Source organism: Panthera leo, chromosome E2, assembly GCF_018350215.1.
Source record: "Panthera leo isolate Ple1 chromosome E2, P.leo_Ple1_pat1.1, whole genome shotgun sequence".
Taxonomy (NCBI): domain Eukaryota; kingdom Metazoa; phylum Chordata; class Mammalia; order Carnivora; family Felidae; genus Panthera; species Panthera leo.
This window is the reverse complement of record NC_056693.1, coordinates 7,389,397-7,407,347: the sequence shown is the minus strand read 5'-3', so window position 1 is coordinate 7,407,347 and position 17,951 is coordinate 7,389,397. Positions and strand designations below refer to the sequence as shown.

Sequence of the window (17,951 nt, the reverse complement as noted above, 5' to 3'; positions counted from 1 at the left end):
GCGGGGCCATGAGGGGCGGAGCCCGACAGCGCCTCAGTCTCTAGTGGGGGAAGCTGCCGCGCCCCTGACGTCACGGGGGTGGAATCTCTCACGGAGGAGGCGGGGTTACAAGGGGTGGGGTCCAGAGGGGGAAGTCTCATTGGGCAAAGCTCCGAGGGGAGGAGCTATCTGGTGGAGGAGCTCCCCGAGCGGAGCCCTAGGCGAAGCTGTTCCATGGGGGCGGTGCCAGCTCTCGGTGACATCATAGAAGGCGGGGCTACAGGGCGGAGGTGTCTCCCTGTCCTTTTCGACGCTGTCGGCCAACAGGGGGCGGAGCCTGAATATGCAAAGTGCGTCTCCGCGCTGCCGAGGCCAGAGTCCGGCAATTCCCGGCTCCCCTGCGCCCACCCTTCTCTCTTGGTCCTGAGGCGCGAGAGCTCAGTTGTCCTCCATGGTCTTTCGGATCCAGTCCACGTAGTGGCATACGCTGGTGTACACGGCGGGGCGACGGGGTCTGGAGCAGGGCTCGGCACCCCCAGACACCACACCTGCCAGGGTCCCTTCGCAAACCAAAGGGCCTCCAGAGTCACCCTGTGCGCGGCAGAAGAGCAATGAAACTGTTAAGCGGGTGTATTCATGATATTACCTTTCTCCCAGGAAGCCCTCCTCTCCTGACACCTTGGCGTCCAGGCGGCCAGTCCCTCCTCCCTCAGACCCAGGAGTAAAAGCTCATACCCCTCACCTCAACCCTGCACCCAGCCTTCTGGGATCCTAGTCCCCTCTTCCCTCAGGACTTAAAGTCTGTTCTTTAAGACTAGTCTCCTCTTTCTTTAGATCCTGGAGTCTGGGCCCACAGTCCCCTTTAAATCCAGGAATCTTGGTCTTGGCCCCATCTTCTCTCAAGACCCAAGTGTCCCAGATCCCCACTTGCTTTCACCCAGGAAGTCTGGGGCCCAACTGCCTAATTCCCTAGGGCCCAGGAATCTGGCAAGATACCCATTCCCCGCCTCCCCAGAGTGGGACTCACCTGGCAGGAACCCCGGCCCCCTTCCCAAAGGCCAGCACAGAGCATACTGTCAGAGATGTGGCCCGGATATGCCCGATGGCAGAGTTTGTGCTCCAGGATGCTGATGTTAGCACACTGTAGCGTGAGTGGGTACTGCACTGTTGGCAAAAGAGGTCAACCCATAGAGGATCAGCAGTTGTGCCCATCACACTCAGAAGCCCCTCCATCCAGACCCTTCCCTAAGGAAGACCCATAGAACCACAGCATAAGACTCTCAAAGATAGAAACAAGACACAGTGACAAAAAGAAATCATAGCGTGAAAGAGAAACAGATATTTGAGGAGAGGGAGAGAGCCAGAGAAACAGAGTCAGAGAGTCAAGAACCAAGAAGAGATACATGATACACAGAGAAAAACAGAGACCATACCAGGAGATAGACCTCTTAAGGGGAAAGAGATTCTCAGGAAGCAATGAAGAAAGAGAGGGAAAGAGGCCCAGAAATGCCAAGGACAGTGAGATAAAGGGAGGAGATATTTATGGTCATTGGCAGAGACAGAGATAAAGACTTAAAAGATATTAGATACAGACAGGGAGACACAGCATGTATAATATAAATACACATATAGATACACATATACCCATGTATATGGATATTGACAGGCAAATAGAAGTGGGTGGAGGGGTATTGATGGCATTGTTGGGCTTGACAAGCAAATAGAAGTAGGTGGAGGGGACTGTGCAGCCACAGCAGCCACTGGGGGGCACTATAGTGAACCAGAGAACCCAAAGCGGGCAGCCTCCACTGATTCTGCCCAATGGCCGCTATTTGGGGAATGTGGCTCCAACGTTGCCAGTTCTTTGAATTTTTCCAGCAAACGCAGAAATTTGGCTTTTGTGTAAAATCTCCCAGGCTTTAGTTGTTGGCAGTAACAAATTCAGACTGTTTTTTCAAGGCAATCTGAAAACTGATGTGAGGAAGCTAAATATGGCTAATGGGTTGTTGATCGGTGACTCTGAGAGAGTCACTCTGTACACCTCATTTCCATTCCAAGATGCATGTATTTTCACATTTAAACATCTCCAACATCCAGGAAGGGTCTTCCAGCAAATGGTGTCATACAAGGATTAATGGGACCTTTTTTCCCCCCTGTTCTTAGTGGTTGTAAAGTAATGATGCACCTTCAATTTATAGCGTCTTAAAATTTTTCCCTATCTATCAGATGAAAAGGCAGAGACAGAGAAACAGAGGGGATTCAGACCGTCAGCATGAGACACAAGGGATTGAGTTGTGAGCAACACTGTACCCTTAGGACTGGACACGGCTCCCCAGCCTGAGATGAGGCATTGGGTGCCTGGGGAGACGCAGGTCTGGCTGAGGTTGAGGGGCTGCACAGCAGGGCCCAGATGTGCCTTCCTGGGCAGACGGATCAGCATGATGTCATCATTATGGTCATGGGCTCTGAGGTCCTTGTTGAACCCAGGGTGGGGGAAGAAGTCCGTGACCCGGAACAGTTGCTCTGGACCCTCCCATCTCCAGAGGTGGTGCTCCCCAAGGCGGACCCACAGATACCTGTTGGGACAGGCCTCAGAGGTCAAGCTGGGTGTCCAGCAAGCTTGGATGCTCCACAAGCCACACACTGTCCCTGGGCCCCCATCATCTCTGTACGACCCAGAGTGCTGTGTGATTTTAAGCAAGGTATACACCCTCTCTGGGCCCCAGCTCCTCACTCCATCCTTTCATCTGCCTCTACCTTTGTAGCTCTCCCCCCAAAACTCACACCCCTCCCAAGTCCCGTACCAAGTGAGTCGCCTTCCTTCCTGCCCCACCTGGAGCCTTAAAGGTGACCTGGGCCCCCTGGAAGTGTGTAGGCACATGGAGGCTCCACCTACCATACAACAACAGCCCCACCTCCTGCCCCCACAGGTCTGGTGGCTTTTGCGGGGAGTGGCTCTGTGTGTGTGTTGGTGTGTGTGTGTGTGTACTCATGGAGGGGGATGGGAAATGGAAAATCCCCAAGTTAGGGGTCATCTGTGAACTCAGGGTTTTCCTGTAGCCGTATCCCTTACCCTCAATGTGTGTCTTCTTGAGGCCTACCTTCAAGCTCTCTCACAGCAAGCCCAGTCCACGTCCCAGGACAGCTGGGGACTATCTGGGAGTATATGTGTCCATTCCTCAGCCTCTGACCTCTGACCTTAGGGACCAGGCTTCTGATTGAGAATTCAGGATTTAAGGAGTATGAGGTGTTATTTCTATCTTTGACTCTCTGTCACCTCGTTGCCTTGGTTCCATATCTGGGAAATCAATCCCCCCCAACTCGTCCCGATGCCTAAATCTTTTCTACCTCCATATCTCTGCTTCTCTCCTTGGTCTTTGGGGCTGAAATCTGAGCATTGTTCTCCTAGCCTGAAGCACAGACCTGAGCTGAAAGAGACCCTATCGTGGAGCAATGAGTGATGGGAAATTCCCACACAACATTCTATACCAACCCCATGTGCTTCATTCCTGGAGGGAAGAATATTGGAACAAGGTGAATGACTCCTTTCCAGAGATAATATAGAAAAGATTACTGCATCATTTAGATTCTCATACTCTGGGCATTAGAATGCCCAGAATCTAAATTCTAGAATTCTAAGATTCTAACATGTTAGGAATTCACAATTCTAGAATTCTATGTTCTAGAATGTTATGAATTCAATGTTCTAACATTCTAGATTTCTCTGGATCAAAAAGTCTGGGGGGGGTGTTAAATTACCTGAGTGAAATCAGGAACTGAAAGAGCCTAGAATTCTAGTATTCTGGGACTATAAGATGAATTTCATTGCTCTAGAATTCTATAAATCAATGGTTTTCGAAATTCGGGAAGCTAGGGTTCAAATAGTTTGAGACTCTAGAATTCTCTTAATTAAAACCTGGGGGATTTTAAGAATCTGGAATGATAGCATTCTGGGATGTTTAATTCACCAGATTCTAGACATTCATGAATAGAAGCTTCTAGAATTCTATTGATGCAAGATTCTAGGATTCTGCAAGTCTTAGTATTCTAGTATACTCTGAATACAATATTCTAGGACCATGAGCTTCTATATTCAATGAACCTACCTAGAAACTGAATCTAAGGTTCTAGAGTTGTGCTATCCTATACAACTATTGAGCACTTGAAATGTGGCTCATTTGAACTGAGAGGTGCTGTATGTGTAAAACGTACATCTGACTTCAAAGGTGTAGTATTAAAAAAAAAAGACTAAACAGTCATTCATAAACATTTAAAAGTGGATTGCAAATTGAAATAATATTTTGAGTGTGTCAAAGCAAATCTATTATTAACATTAATGTTAATCATTTCTTTTTCACTCTTGTAATACATGTACTAGAAAATGTAAACTTACCAGTGTGGCTGGAGTGATTATATCCTCTGGGGGTAGAGCCGGACTCCTAAGTTTCTACCACTCTCTGAATCTCTGATTCTACAATTCACTGAATTTCATGGATCTGAGATTTCAGGAGCTCAAGACTCTGGATTTTTCTGGGTCAGAGTCTAGGCTTCTAAGAGTTTCAAATTTTAGACTCCAATAATTAGATTACTTGGGACTCTAGAATTTGGAGAGTCAATTCTAACAGTTGAGCTTTTGGGAAAAGAAATGAAGGCGAAATCCTTCCTGCCCACAGCTCCCTCCCTCCCTCCGAAGGCCCCTTGACCCCACCCCCACCCTCTCCTTATCCCCTCCCCCCTTCCCCCCCCCCCCCCCCCCCCCCCCGTCGACACATAGTGGTGCCCTGGTCACTCACCGCTTGCGGCAGTGGGCAGCTGTGAGCAGCCAGCGGTCACTGATGAGGGAAGCCCCACAGAAGAGGCGGGTGAGGAAGAAGAGCCCGGCCTGCCAGGGCTGCGAGTTGGGGCGGCATTCCTCAGCCCCGATTGCTCGGGTATCTGCCCCGCCGTGCCCTGGGGTGGGGTGGAGGCAGAGGGGTAAATGACAATCACGGTGGGAGGGCTGGGGGAGACCTGGGAGATACCTAGCAGGAAGGGGAAGAGCAAGCGTGGGGGGGGGGGTGTGGAGAGCAGGGGAGGGGTTGAGGGGTCTCTCAGGGGGCTGTGGGCACAGGCAGCAGGATGGACAGCAGGAGCCTCACCTGTCAGGAGAGAAAGCAGAGCACAGACGAGTCCCAGCCTCATGACCTCGGGGTGCCTGGGTCTTGAGCATGCGTTGGGGCGCTGGGTGCTTCTTTAAGGTAAGCCATGCCATCTCCTTCCTCCTCTCTGGGGCCGCCCCTGTGATTAATCTGGGTTGAGAAATGTCCCAGGAGGAGGGGGAAGCCCTGGAGCCTTGACTGGGGGCCTTGGGAATGGAGGTGATGCGGGAGACCCCCCTCCCCCCCGCAGGGCTTGGTGGAATGAGGGAGGGGCCCTGGGATCTCCAGAGAGGGGAGCCCTCATTCCCATGATCTGGGGATGTGGGACCTGGATACAGGATATCCTGTGATCTGGAGGAGGAAGAGGGATAGGAAGATGATTCCTAAGGCTGGGTCCTGAGGTGGAAGCAAATTTATCTTGAATGAAGCTTGTGGTGAGCTGTGACCAGTGTCCTGGGCAGGAGGACGCCCTTCCGGAAAGCAGGCTGAGGCTGGGAGAAAGAACAGAGACTTGGTAGGAAGGAGGCAGGCAGGATGGGGCAAGGCAGGGAAAGGGAGAGAAAGAATTAGAGAGAAGGACAGAGATAGAAGGATCAGGGGTGAGAAAAGGAGAGAAAGGAAGATACACACAGACTGAGCAAAGCAGAGACCACAAGGAGCCACGCACATGTGCATGCCCTACCCTGAGCATCCAGGCCCCTTCCCGCAAGAACAAAGCTCTCTCCTAGAAGGTTGAGGAAATATGGTCCCAACTGGATTCACCCACTCTTGTCATAAACTACCCCATCCCCTTCATATCGCTACCCACCCAAGGACCCACATGCCCAACATACCTGGAACTTAAGTGCTTTCCTTTTCTCTTAATACCACCAGATCTTGGCCAAGTCCTGAGAACATTGCCCGTTTTTTTTGTTTTTGTTTTTTTTTTTTGTTTTTTTTTTTATCTCTTCTCCTCCATTGCCCTTCCCATCTGCCCATCCTACCTGCCTCGATCCCCATCCCTCCTCCTCATCAGGTGGACAGCCCCTGCAGGGCCAAGGCCAGATGTGACTCATCTGTGTGTCCCCAGCATCACCCTTCCAGGGCTGCGCTCTTCTTGGGAGGCCTCAGGAGATGTTAATTAAATGAGTGAATGTCTTTCTCTATATTCTTTTCCTGGTAAACTCCTACTCATCCTTCAAGACTCAGCCTAAATGCCCCCTCCTCCAGGAAGTCTTCTGTGATTTCTCAAGGAAGAGTACATCTTTTCCTCCCCTGGGCACTCACAGACTCCTCCACTTCTGTTGCTGTAAGCCTGATTATCACTCTGGGGCTGGGCTCCTCTTGAATGTGTACTTGATACAATGCTTTAGAGCATGGACTCAGGGGTGCCTGGGTGGCTCAGTTGGTTAAACATCCGACTTGAGCTCAGGTCATGATCTCATGGTTCAAGGGTTCGAGCCCCACATCGGGCTTTGTGCTGACAGCTCAGAGCCTGGAGCCTGCTTCGGATTCTGTCTCCCTCTCTCTGCCCCTCCCCCACTCACACTATATATGTCTCTCTCTCTCTCTCTCTCAAAAATAAGTAAACATTAAAAAAAATTTTTTTTAGAGCATGGACTCTGGAAGTGGACCACCAGGGTCCAAATCTCAATGCTGGCCATTATTAGGTATGTGACCTTGGGCAAGTCACTGGACCTCTTTCAGTTGGCCCATCTATTAAGAAGTAATAACAATTCAGGTGGCGGGGTGACTGAGCAAATTAACCCGTCTGAAGTCTTACAACAGTGCTGGGCACACGGTAAGCATTCAACAAATATAACATGTTTATCCATCTCCTGCCATGCATGCTGCCCCCATTACAATACATGTCACTCGTGGTTGTTGGGTGTCTTACTCTGTCTCCAGAAAGGGAGGTCCATCTTTGAGACCAGAGACTGAATAGCCACTCTGTGCTAGGTGACATTCTAACTGCTATTGATAACATCTTGACAGCTCCCTTCATTGACTGTCCTGGCAGATAAGCATTTCATGTATATTATCTCATTTAACTCTCATAGGAGTCTATCCTATCTCTATTCCACAGAGGGGAAAATTGAAGTAGAGAGAGCATTCAAGCAATTTTCTCAAGGTCACAAAGTGACAGAAATGCATTTCCTTCTCTACCTGGTACATTCCTACTTATCCTTTTAAACCCCATGCAAATGTCCCCTGATCTGAGAAGACCTCCCTGTCTCCTTGGAAAGAGTCCTTGGCCCCTCCTTAGGGCACCCTGTGCCTCCTTCTGTTGCAGCGCTGGTCAGTTTTTGTCATTCATTCAACAATGTATGGAGTGGTTTTTGTGTGCCAGGCACTGTGCTGGGTGCTTAAGAAAATCACAGCGAATAAATCCGAGTCCCTGCTTTCAAGGACTGAGTTGAGGGAGACAGGGGACAGACAGATCATTAAGCAATAAACAAATAAATGAGGTCGTTTCAGCTCTAACAAGTGTTGCAAAAATAAATAAATAAATAAATAAATAAACCGAGCAATGGATTGTTGTCCCGGTAAAGGCAAGAGACCCCTACAGCCAGGGCAATCCTGGAAGTCTTCTTTGAAGAGGTGACCTTTGAGTAGAAACCTGAGTAAGCAGAAACCTGAATGACAAGAATGGAAGTCTTGCCTGTCTCCCTGACCTGACTAGCAGCTCCTTGAGAGAGAGCTCAGGCTGATTCATCTCCAGGACCTGGAGTAGGACACAGCTCAATAAACACTTGTACTGTGATGATTACAGGAATGGGTGATTTGCCTTTAAAAATGAATCGAGGAGCCCCTGGGAGGCTCAGTCGGTTGGGTGTCCGACTTCAGCTCAGGTCATGATCTCATAGATCTTGAGTTCAGGCCCCGCGTCGGGCTCTGTGCTGACAGCTCGGAGCCCAGAGCCTGCTTCGGCTTCTGTGTCTCTGCCCCTCCCCCGCTCACACTCTGTCTCTCCGTCTCTCAAAAATAAATAGACATTAAGAAAATTTTTTTCAGTGAATCAAGTTTTCAAGTTCCCACCTACTTTGCTTCTGATTCCTGCATGACAAACTCCGCTGATATGCCTGATTGGCGTTTCCTGGGTGTGCTAATGGGGGTGGAGGAAGGAAGCTGGAGAGACTCAGGGCTGGAAACTGTGGGCCAGGCTTCTGTGGGCTCTGTGAGCGCAAGGACTGTGTGGTTGGCGCCGCCACTATGTTCCCAGTGCCCAGCATCAGGCCTGCCATATAATAGGTGCTCAATAAATTGGTGTTTGAAAGGGCAAACAAGAACAACCTGGCTGGGAAAGTTCTGCTGTGCAGATGTTCAGCTGATGTAATTAATATCTCCAGAGTCCAGGCTAAGTGGAGACACCTCTGCCTGGATTCTGTGTGTAATACCCTCCAGCAGAGAAATATTTACATGGAGATACTTTCAGGGAGAGGAAAAGAACTCTTCTCCTTCCAAAGTTTCAGGGTGAAATTTCAAAGCCCATTTGGAGTGGGTTGGGCATGGAGGCAGACTGGGGGCTGTGGGTGTTGGATCGGAGGGTGAGAACGGAGATACAGAGTGGAGCTGGGACTGGAGCTTGTGGTTGGTGAGGGAATGGAGACGGATCTAACCAAGAACTTTCCCCTAAATCTCAGAGGGCTTCTTTATGTCAACTTAGCAACTGAGGTGGGGAGAGTTCCTCTGGTCTTAGAGGCTGAGATGGGTCCAGGGTAAGGTCCCTTGGGTTCCCGTGGCCCCAGGAAGGCAGAGAAGGTACCAGATGACTCAGAGGTGGCCCAGCTCCTGCTGGCACAGGAGGGACTGGTGTCAGGCAGACCCAGATGTGGCAAACAGTGGGAGGGAGGGAGGAAGTGGTTAAGGGGTGCTTCGTGGAACTTGAGAGGAGGGTGGGGAATGTGATTCTCACATCAACCCTGAGGGCTGGGGATGGTGAGGGGGAGCCTTTGGATTGGGGGGCTACTCTTGTGCTCTTCTCCCCAGGACACAGACCGACATATGTTCTCACCAGGACCTGTTGGCAGGTCATGACAACAGGTAACATTTAGTCAGGGCTCACCACCCACTGTGTTAATGCTTTACTGATAATTACCATAGCAACCTACACACTCATGTTATATCATAGTCTCCTCACAGTGGGAATATGAGGTAGGCACTTCATTGTCCTCATTTTCCAGGTGAGGAAATAGAGGCCCAGAGAGGGTGCTTAGCTTGCCTGAGGTCACACAGCAGGGAGTGGTAGAGGAAGCCTGGTTTGGTGAGTGACAACCCCTCTCAGAGATGGGGTGACCACCAGCTTCCTTGTTTCTCTTAAATTAAAAAAAAAAAAAAAAAAAAACTTTGCCATCGCTTTTGGCAGTTTGGCTCCAAAGCGGGCAGAGAGCAGCAGTGGGCGGGGGGTGGGGTGGGGTGGTTAAGGGAGGAGGAGAGACATCAGCAGGTGTGGATGGGCAGCGGAGGTTCGAGTGGAGCAGGGGAGGAGCCCAGCCCCCGCAACTGCCCAGGAAGGGAGAAGAGGCAGCTGGTAGAGGCTCCCGGCCTGGGGGTCAGTTGGAGCGTAGGGTTTTCTCTATCCAGGAGGTGTACTTGCAGATTTGAGTGTAGACAGCTGGATGCTGAGCAGAGCCGCAGGGGTAAATGCCCCATGAAAGGATGCCCTGCAGGGTCTCGTCACAGACCAGAGGGCCACCAGAGTCACTCTGGGGGTGGGGGAAGGAGAGATCAAATAAATGCACCAATTCAAAGGCTGCCACTTGGGGATCTGGGGGTTGGGTAGGGTCGGAGTTGTGTTTGGATAAAGACAGGTTGGTGGGGCGCCTGGGTGGCTCAGGTGGTTGACTGCCTGACTTTGGCTCAGGTCGCGATCTCACGGTTCATGAGTTCGAGCCCTGCATCGGGGTCCGCACTGTCAGTGCAGAGCCCACTTTGGAACCTCTGTCCCGCCCCCCCCACCCCTCCCCCATGCTCTCTCTCAAAAATAAATAAAACATTTTTAAAAAAAAGATGAGGTGGGTTAAGTATGAGCTGGGGTTGGGATGGGGCCAGACTACGGGTTGTGGACATTGGATGGGGGGGCGGGGTTGGGGAACGAGAGTGGAGATGGGGTAGAGCTGGGGCTGTAGCTTGTGATGAGGTGGGGGGAGGTAGACATGGGCCGACAGAGAGGGATGGGGTGGGGGTCTAGGCTTGTGGATGGCAATGCTGTTGAGGACGGGGTCAGAAGTCAGTAGGGCTGGGCGCCAGCAGATGGACCCAAGGAGGTAGAGTCCAACGTGGGGTGGGGATGGAGGCTGGGGTAGGGATGGGCTCATGCTGGACACGGGGTATAGGGCTGGGGACAAGGATGGGGAGTTCCAAATTCCCTTAACCCTATCCTAGCTCCCATGAGTGAGACCCTCCCTGGCCAGTTCCTACCTGGCAGGGGTCCTGACCCTGGTCCAGTCCTGCACACATCATGTTGTTGGTGACCACACCAGGATAGAAGACCTCGCATTCTTTAGCGCTCAGGACAATGACCCTGGAGCAACTCAGGCCCTTGTTGTACTTCACTGACAGGAGAAAATAGGAGGTGATACTGTGGCCAGACGTCCAGTCCTCCAGGACTCAGGAGTCCAGATACCCACACGGTTCCCATCCCAGACCCCAGGCCTCCAGCCCCTCCTTCCCCAGACCCAGGGTCCCACCCCTCCCCACCCTCTCCCCCCTCAGACCCAGGAGTCCTGGCCCTCAGTTCCTCTTCCCCAAGATACAGGCTTCAGGGTGCCCAGCTCTTGCCTCTTCGGGTGGCCGTCGTGCCCCAGCCAGCCACCTGGCACTGGTCTCCCGGCTGGGCACAGCGGTAGGGCAGGCGCAGGGTCTGGACGCGAGGCCCCAGCACAGCCGGCCTGACCAGCTTCAGCAGCATGAGGTCATGTTCGTCTGTCCGCCGCGGCAGAATGGGGCCCAAGCCATGCTGGTACTTGGGGTGGACGATGGGGCGGGTGGTCCTGCGGAGCTGCTCGCCCTGGATAAGCAGCAGGTGGTCGTCCCCCACGCGAGCCCACAGAGGCCTGGGGAGGGAAAAGCCATGTGAAGCTAAAGCCTTTGTAGGGACAGGGACAAGACTCTGAGTCGGTGGGAAGGAGGGGACTGGCCCCATGGTGGGAGCCCAGACTCCTGGGTCTGAGGGAGAGAAACTGGGGGCTGGGACTCCTGGGTCTGAGGGAGGAGGAGGTGGGGGAGAAGGGAGCTGGGGATCTGAGTTCTGCAGGAATTGAGGACTGGGGGTCTACCTGGGTAAGCCTACCACTCCTGTCCTTCCTCAATGGGGACTCGTGAGGTGAACAATGTCTTTAGTTCTAAAGTCCTAACCACACCGGACCCTGACTTGGGTCTGTTGCATGCAACTATCCACCCTTCAGGGGAGCCCAAGGAGTATCTACTAGACAAAGGGCAGCGGACGAGCCCGAAAGCCCTGAGAAGGATCTACAGCGCCCCCTAGAGGCCACAGCCCAACCCTGCCTCACCTCCTGCAGGAAGCCCTCCAGAACTGACTCCCGCAAGGAGCTGGGAGAGGTCCATACCCTCAAGTGCCCCAGCTCTTCCCGCCGCCTCCCCGGGGCCTGCCTCCACCGCCCCTCCGTGGCTGCCCTGAGGAGCTCCCCCTACTTGTTCCCGCAGTGCGCGGCTGTGAGCACCCAACTCTTGTCCACCAGGACGCCCGCGCAGTGGAACTTGAGGCCATCGAAGAGGGAGACCTGCCAGGGCTGCGAACCGCGTGCGCACGGGGCGCCGGAGGCCACAAGGTCTAAGTCGGTGTCGTTTCTGGGGAGCAGCACCGCCTCCGCGGCTGGAGAAAGAAAAGGGGTGGAGACAGGGCAGGAGCTGGGCTTGGGGCCACAGCTGGGCCTGTGGGGCCCGCAGCCAGAACCAGGGAAGCTGGGGGAGAGGATTGGAAATTGGGGGTCTTGCAGGAACCGAATGGAAGTGGCGGAGAAGGACCGCAGGAAAGGAGAAGGAGGCGGAGACAGAGCGGAGCGGAGTTGGGGAGAGCGAACAGGGAGGGTCTGGAGGGACGGGGACAGAATGCAGCGCTCGAAGCAGAGGAGGAACAGAACCCGACCCGGCCACCAGGGGGCGGGGATAGAGGAGGGCGGGCCGGAATAGCGCCGCAGAACGGTGAGAGGGCCGAGGGCCAAAAGCTGTGAGGCAAGACTTGGGAGATAATTGGGCGGAGTTAGAAGGAGCGGGGACCAAGAGGGACTGAGCGAGGGCACGGGGTTAGTCAGGGTCCGGGAAGGAAGCCGAGAGGAGAAGGGAGGAGTAGGGATCCAGGCTCAGTGCAGGGGGCGCAATCCCCCAGAGCGGAGCTCGGAGGGGGACCGTGCTGACTTAGGGGGGGCCAGCACTGGATCAGCAGGTGGGGCCTGGGGTCCCCGGAGGAGCAGAGTTGCGCGGGGGTTGGTGATGAGAGCACACTCTGCCATCTCCCCTGGTCCCTGGCACCTCCCGCCAAGCCCTGTCCCCCGCCTCACCCCAGAGTTGCGTCACGAGCAGCGGCAGCAGCAGCATTGCCCGAGCCCGGGGGCCAGAGGCGGTGGAGGGGTGGAGGTGCGGAGATCTCATGGCCGGGACCGAGGCTAGGGGGCGAGGGCGGATTAAAACGGATGCCCCGTCAGAGACTTGCACCCCACGGCGCCCGTCCGCCCGTCCTGGACCAACCCAGCCCGCGAAGTCCCGCTTAACCTGCGGTCGACGACTTCAGGGACAGGGGGACGGGCGACTCGGGCCAGAATACCACGGATGGGCACCATTACCCTAATGACGCCCCCCGTGGCGTCCTCCAGACCTCCCTGTGCCCGAAGGGGGAGCCATCTCAGGACCCCGGCTTCCCCAGACTGCCGGCCAAACAGCATTTGGGTTTCGCCCTCCTTCACAGGTGGCGCGGGGATCCGAGGCTCAGAGGCGCGCCCGATTGATAGGGAAACTGAGGCTCAAACAGGGCTCGTGCCCGCGACCCGAAGGTCCCCACCCATGCTCTCACAACCCGCCCCTACCAGGGTAGGGCATCCCACCTCACCTGGGAGTCGCTGGTAGGGAGGAGGGCTGGTGAGGAGGAGGGAGGAGACTCAGAAGTGCCTCTGCCCTGCCGCCGAGTGGGCCGCCGAATCCTCTGCCCAGGGACCCCTGGCCTGGCCTTCCCTTTTAACCCCGAAGAGCCCGGAAATTTCCCCACCCTCCCCCCAGGGGTTCACTCCCTCCCTTTCCCTCTCCCTAATTATACCGTGGGTGGGGCTGGCACCCAACCTGGGCCCCAGATTCCTGCTCTGGGAGGGGCCCAGGGAATACAGGCTCTTTCCAGGGCCCCAAACACCCTTTTTGGAGCTGGATTCCATGGGGATTCCCCAGGTCTCCTGTTCCAAGAAGTCTTCTCAGCTGGGGAGAGAGGATCCCAGGGAGCTTAAGGGTCTTGGGGAGAGCGTTGGAGAGAGGTGATCGTGAGGGAGAGGAAAATAAACAGGGAAATGCATACCTAGCATAACAGAGAGAAGCCAGAATGCTGGCCAGGAGAGAGGGAGGCAGAGAGATAAGATAGATGGAAGGAAAGGGTGGGAGCCACACAGACTGAGACACAAAGAGACAGAAAGGGGGCAGAGGGGGAATGAGCCAGAGCTCAGAGCCTGAGCGATGGTGCTCCGGGCTGAGTTCATCCTCACAGCCAGAACAGGGGGCTCAGCAGGTGGCCCAGTGAGTAGCGTCCCTTCCTCATGTTGGGGGGGGGGGGTACACTGCACATCACAGCCAGGTGTGGTCACGTCACATCCTGCCACCTGCGTGTCTTCAGGTGACACATAGGCGCATGAATCACAGGAGGCCAAGGCCACAGAAGAATGTCAGTATCACCTGGGCCAGCTGCTCCATCCTTTCCTTTCAGATGAGAAATGGGAGGCCCAGAGAAGGCAGTGATTCACAGGAGGTCACACAGCAAATCCACCTAACAACCAGGAGGCCCCCGTTCCAGCCCTAGGCTCTTATATCTCATGCCCACGACCTCTCCTGCAAGGTGAGCAAGACGTCAAAAAAGATTCTGAGTTCTGGACCATTTATGTGGCATCTTCTCCAGTAGGAAGTGAGTTAACTCTAGAGGTTGTCCAGCTCCAGGCTGTCCAATGGAACTTCCTACGACGGTGGAAATGCCCTATGTGCGATATTCAGTACAACAGCCAGATGTGGCTACAAAGCACTTGATATGTGGTGAGTGTCGGTTAAGCATCTGACTCGATTTCAGCTCAGGTCATGATCAGCATGGAGCCTGTTTGGAATTCTCTCTCCCTCTCTTTCTCTCTGTCCCTCCCCAGCTTATGCACGTGCTCCGTCTCTCAAAATAAATAAATACACTTAAGTAAATAAATAAATAGCCCCATATGGTTAGTGGCTATCGTATTGGCCAGCACAGGTCTGGTGGAACTACCTAGCATGGAGGTTGGGAAAAAAAAAAACAATGATAGCTCTTTTTCTTAGGTCCTAATTATGTGCAGGCTGACTTAGCCTCATGTGTTGTTATACTTTTACGTTCATGGTTTTACAGATAAGAAAATTGAGCCTTAATCGAGTTTCACTCTGTAGTTAAGAAATCAGTTTGCTTTAAAAAAGAAAAGGAAAAAGAAAAGAGAAAAGAAAAGAAAAAAGAAGAGAAGGAAAAGAAAAAAGGAAAGGAAAGAAAGTAAAGGAAAGAAAGGAAAGGGAAGGAAAGGAAAGGAAAGGAAAAGGAAAGAAAGGAAAGGAAAGGAAAGGAAAGGAAAGGAAAGGAAAGGAAAGGAAAGGAGAAAGAAACCACCTTGCTTTAGATTCCTTGCTCTTCCCCTTACTGGCTGTGTGACTATATGAGCAAGCGACTTGTTTCTCTGTTCCCCCAGTTTCCGCATCTGCAAAATGGGTTCAATAATAGCACTTAATCTTTGTGAAGATTAAGTTAGTTGATATGTTGAAAAGCCCTTGGACCAGGTGTGGCATATAGTAAGCACTCCAAAGATTCATTCACTCAGTAAGTATTTATTGAAACCTTGGTGAGTGCCTTTGGGGCTAGGGATACAACAGTGAACCAAACAACACTTCTCTCTCCCAGAATCACAAGTTAGTACAAGGCAGGATCGGAACCCAGGCCTCACTAATTCCAAACCCCAAGTTGATTATTAAACCACAGCATGTCTCATAGTTAAGGTGGCTGAAAAGAAAATATATAAAGATGTCTTCTCTTGGGCTTGACTATTAACAGAATGAGCCACATCACCAAATAGGGATCAGGAATGTTGGGCTGTGATAAGTTGGTCCTGGCTAATTATCCTCCATAGTCTTCTGGATCCAGTCTACATATTTGCAGACCTTGGTATAGACACCAGGCTTTCTGGTGACAGCACATGGATCCTGGCCCCAGGAGATAATGCCTTGAAGAGACCCGTCACAGACCAGAGGGCCCCCAGAGTCACCCTGGGTATGGAGAGAGAGAAACCAGTCACAAAGAGGGGGAGGGTGGCCATAGGGGAGGGACAGGATTGGGCATGATGTTAGGGATGGTGTTGGGATTGGGGTGGAGGTTTAGGATGGGGTTGGCAAGAGAATTGGGGATGCGGTTGGAGATATGGATAGCAATAAAAATGGGTGAGGGTTGGAAATGGGTTGGGGAGTGGTTGGGGCTGGAGTTGGGGGTGGGAATGGGGACAGAGCTGGGGATCCACACAGAGGTTAGAAATAGGAACTAGGGGTGGAGAGAGATTGAGGGTTGCAGGGAGGGGAGACTGGGTTAGGGTTGGGGATGAGATTGGGATGTAGTTGAAGAGGCAGATGAGGTGGGAGATGGACACGGGGATGTGGCTGGAGACCCAGGCCCTGCCCCCTGACCTGGCAGGAGTCTTTGCCCTCTTCCCGAACACTGGCACACACCATGGTGTCTGTGATATTGCCGGGATAGGCGTTCTCACACTCTTCGTGCTTAATGATGGTGATGTTGGCACATCGCAAGGTATGGGGCAGGTGCACTGTGGAAACGGCATGAAGGGGTGTGGACAATGAGAGCTCCCAGTCCCCTTCCCCATGCTACAGAGCCTGCTCTGGACCCAAGGACCTTGCTCTGCCCCCACCCCACACCCAGGTCCTGTTCTTGCTGGCAGCCAGCTCATCTCTCTGCGCTGGTAACACTACTGAGTAAATTTATGATGCCAGTTGTTCCAAATACACGATCTCTGATCCAGCCCTGGTAGGTGGGTGTAATTATCCACATTGTATAGAGAAGAAAACCAAGGTTCAGCGAGGTGAAGCCACTTGCCTGAGGCCCCACAACTAGCAGGTTGTGGATCTGGCAATGTGCACCATCATGTCTGTCTGACTCCAAGGCCCCGACTTTTGTCTCCCTCCTCCCCAACCCTTCCTTATCCCACCACTGACACCCCCAGGAACGCCCCTCTTGCACTCTCGTACTCTATGACTCTCCCCTCTGCAGGTTCCTCTGGTTCCCCCTGTCCCTCTGTCCTCCCACACGCCCCCTTCTGTGTCGCCCTCTGGAGCCCCTACACTGGGGGCTGGACGTCGTGCCCCAGCCAGAAATGAGGCAGCGGGTGCCAGCAGTGACACAGCGTGACGACAGCGTGAGTGGTCGCACGGCCCGGGTGATGAAGGCCGCTGTCGTCATCTTCACCAGCATGATGTCATTGCGGTGGTCTTTGTTGGGGAGGCTGTTGTTGAAGTCTGGGTGGGGGAAGGACTCGGTGGCCGTTCGGGTCTGCTCACAGCCATCCCGCCGCTGGAGGTTGTGCTCCCCCAGGTGAACTAAGTATCGGCTGAGGTGGGAGAGATGGTGTCAGAGGTGGAAGGTCAGGAAGAGAGGCAGGAGACAGGAGGTGAGGGGACACAGAGGGGAAGGGGAAGGGTTGAGTGCAACTGAGAGAAGAAAGCAACAAAGCTCCACTCGCAACTTCATCCCCATTTCCCACCGAAGCCTCCTTCGAAACCATAACCCCACTCGGCCCCCACCCCCTTCCCAACACCTCCCATCCTTCCGTCCTGTCTCAGCTCTGTGTCCATCTTCAATGCTCATGCCACCCCACCCGTGCCCGTCTCCGACCCCATGCCCATTCTCCCCATCCCCAAGCCCCTCTCCAACCATCTCTCCATCTCCAGCCCCCTGCCGGCCCGCCCCAGCCCCCGCACCCACGGCTTGCGGCAGTGAGCTGCTGTCAGGAGCCATTTGGGAGCGATGAGCGTTGCCCCACAGAGCAGCCGTGTCTTCTGGAACAGAGCCACCTGCCAGGGCTGGGAATGAGGAGAGCACTCATACCCCTTGATGATCCTGGTCTCTCCCCCTACATGCCCTGGAGGGGAGTGAGGGCAAAAGAGGGGCTCAGGCAGAAGTGGGGGTGGAGAGAACAAAGAGGGGGTGGGCGGTGTGGGCCCCAGCCCTGTGTCCTGCTGAGAGGCACTGTCTGGATGGGCCAGATATTAAATGATTGAACTGCTTCCATACTGATTGGTCAGTAGCTACTGTTCTGGGCTCTTTGAGTATCTCCCCAGCTACCCTGGCCCTTCCCCTGGGACCCTCCTTGACCTCTCCCCATTTTGGCATCTAAAGGGATTATGTCTGGCCTGGCAAGGGGCATTTGGGACCTCATTATGGCTCATATACCCATTTAGATCTTCTACGGATTGTTCTGTATTTTGAGTATCAGCCCTGTCAATATCCAGACATAGAGGGCTGAGAGATCTTAAAGATTTGAGAAGGAGGCCCCTGCCCTCCCCCATTTCCCACATACCTGTTACCAGAGCAAGAATGATTAATCGCAGAATCATCATGGCCTGGAGAGGGGAAGGGCAGGCCCC

General features: G+C 53.5%; 3 protein-coding genes across 3 annotated transcripts; all 3 read right to left on the bottom strand.

Annotated features, from left to right (window-relative positions):
- Positions 1–415: 415 nt before the first annotated feature.
- On the bottom strand, positions 416–5,301 carry KLK9 (kallikrein related peptidase 9). Its single transcript, XM_042919594.1, has 5 exons — positions 5,118–5,301; positions 4,773–4,929; positions 2,285–2,555; positions 1,007–1,138; positions 416–570 (listed from the first exon to the last, which is right to left on the bottom strand). The coding sequence occupies exons 1-5, from the start codon at positions 5,158–5,160 to the stop codon at positions 418–420; spliced, it is 756 nt and encodes a 251-aa protein (XP_042775528.1). The 5' UTR covers positions 5,161–5,301; the 3' UTR covers positions 416–417.
- Positions 5,302–9,587: 4,286 nt separating this feature from the next.
- Positions 9,588–13,270, bottom strand: KLK10 (kallikrein related peptidase 10). Its single transcript, XM_042920170.1, has 6 exons — positions 13,162–13,270; positions 12,617–12,721; positions 11,751–11,931; positions 10,878–11,152; positions 10,518–10,651; positions 9,588–9,802 (listed from the first exon to the last, which is right to left on the bottom strand). The coding sequence occupies exons 2-6, from the start codon at positions 12,705–12,707 to the stop codon at positions 9,650–9,652; spliced, it is 834 nt and encodes a 277-aa protein (XP_042776104.1). The 5' UTR covers positions 12,708–12,721; positions 13,162–13,270; the 3' UTR covers positions 9,588–9,649.
- A 2,128-nt stretch (positions 13,271–15,398) lies between these two features.
- Positions 15,399–17,951, bottom strand: KLK11 (kallikrein related peptidase 11). Its single transcript, XM_042918585.1, has 5 exons — positions 17,885–17,951; positions 17,290–17,446; positions 16,650–16,915; positions 15,981–16,117; positions 15,399–15,569 (listed from the first exon to the last, which is right to left on the bottom strand). The coding sequence occupies exons 1-5, from the start codon at positions 17,922–17,924 to the stop codon at positions 15,417–15,419; spliced, it is 753 nt and encodes a 250-aa protein (XP_042774519.1). The 5' UTR covers positions 17,925–17,951; the 3' UTR covers positions 15,399–15,416.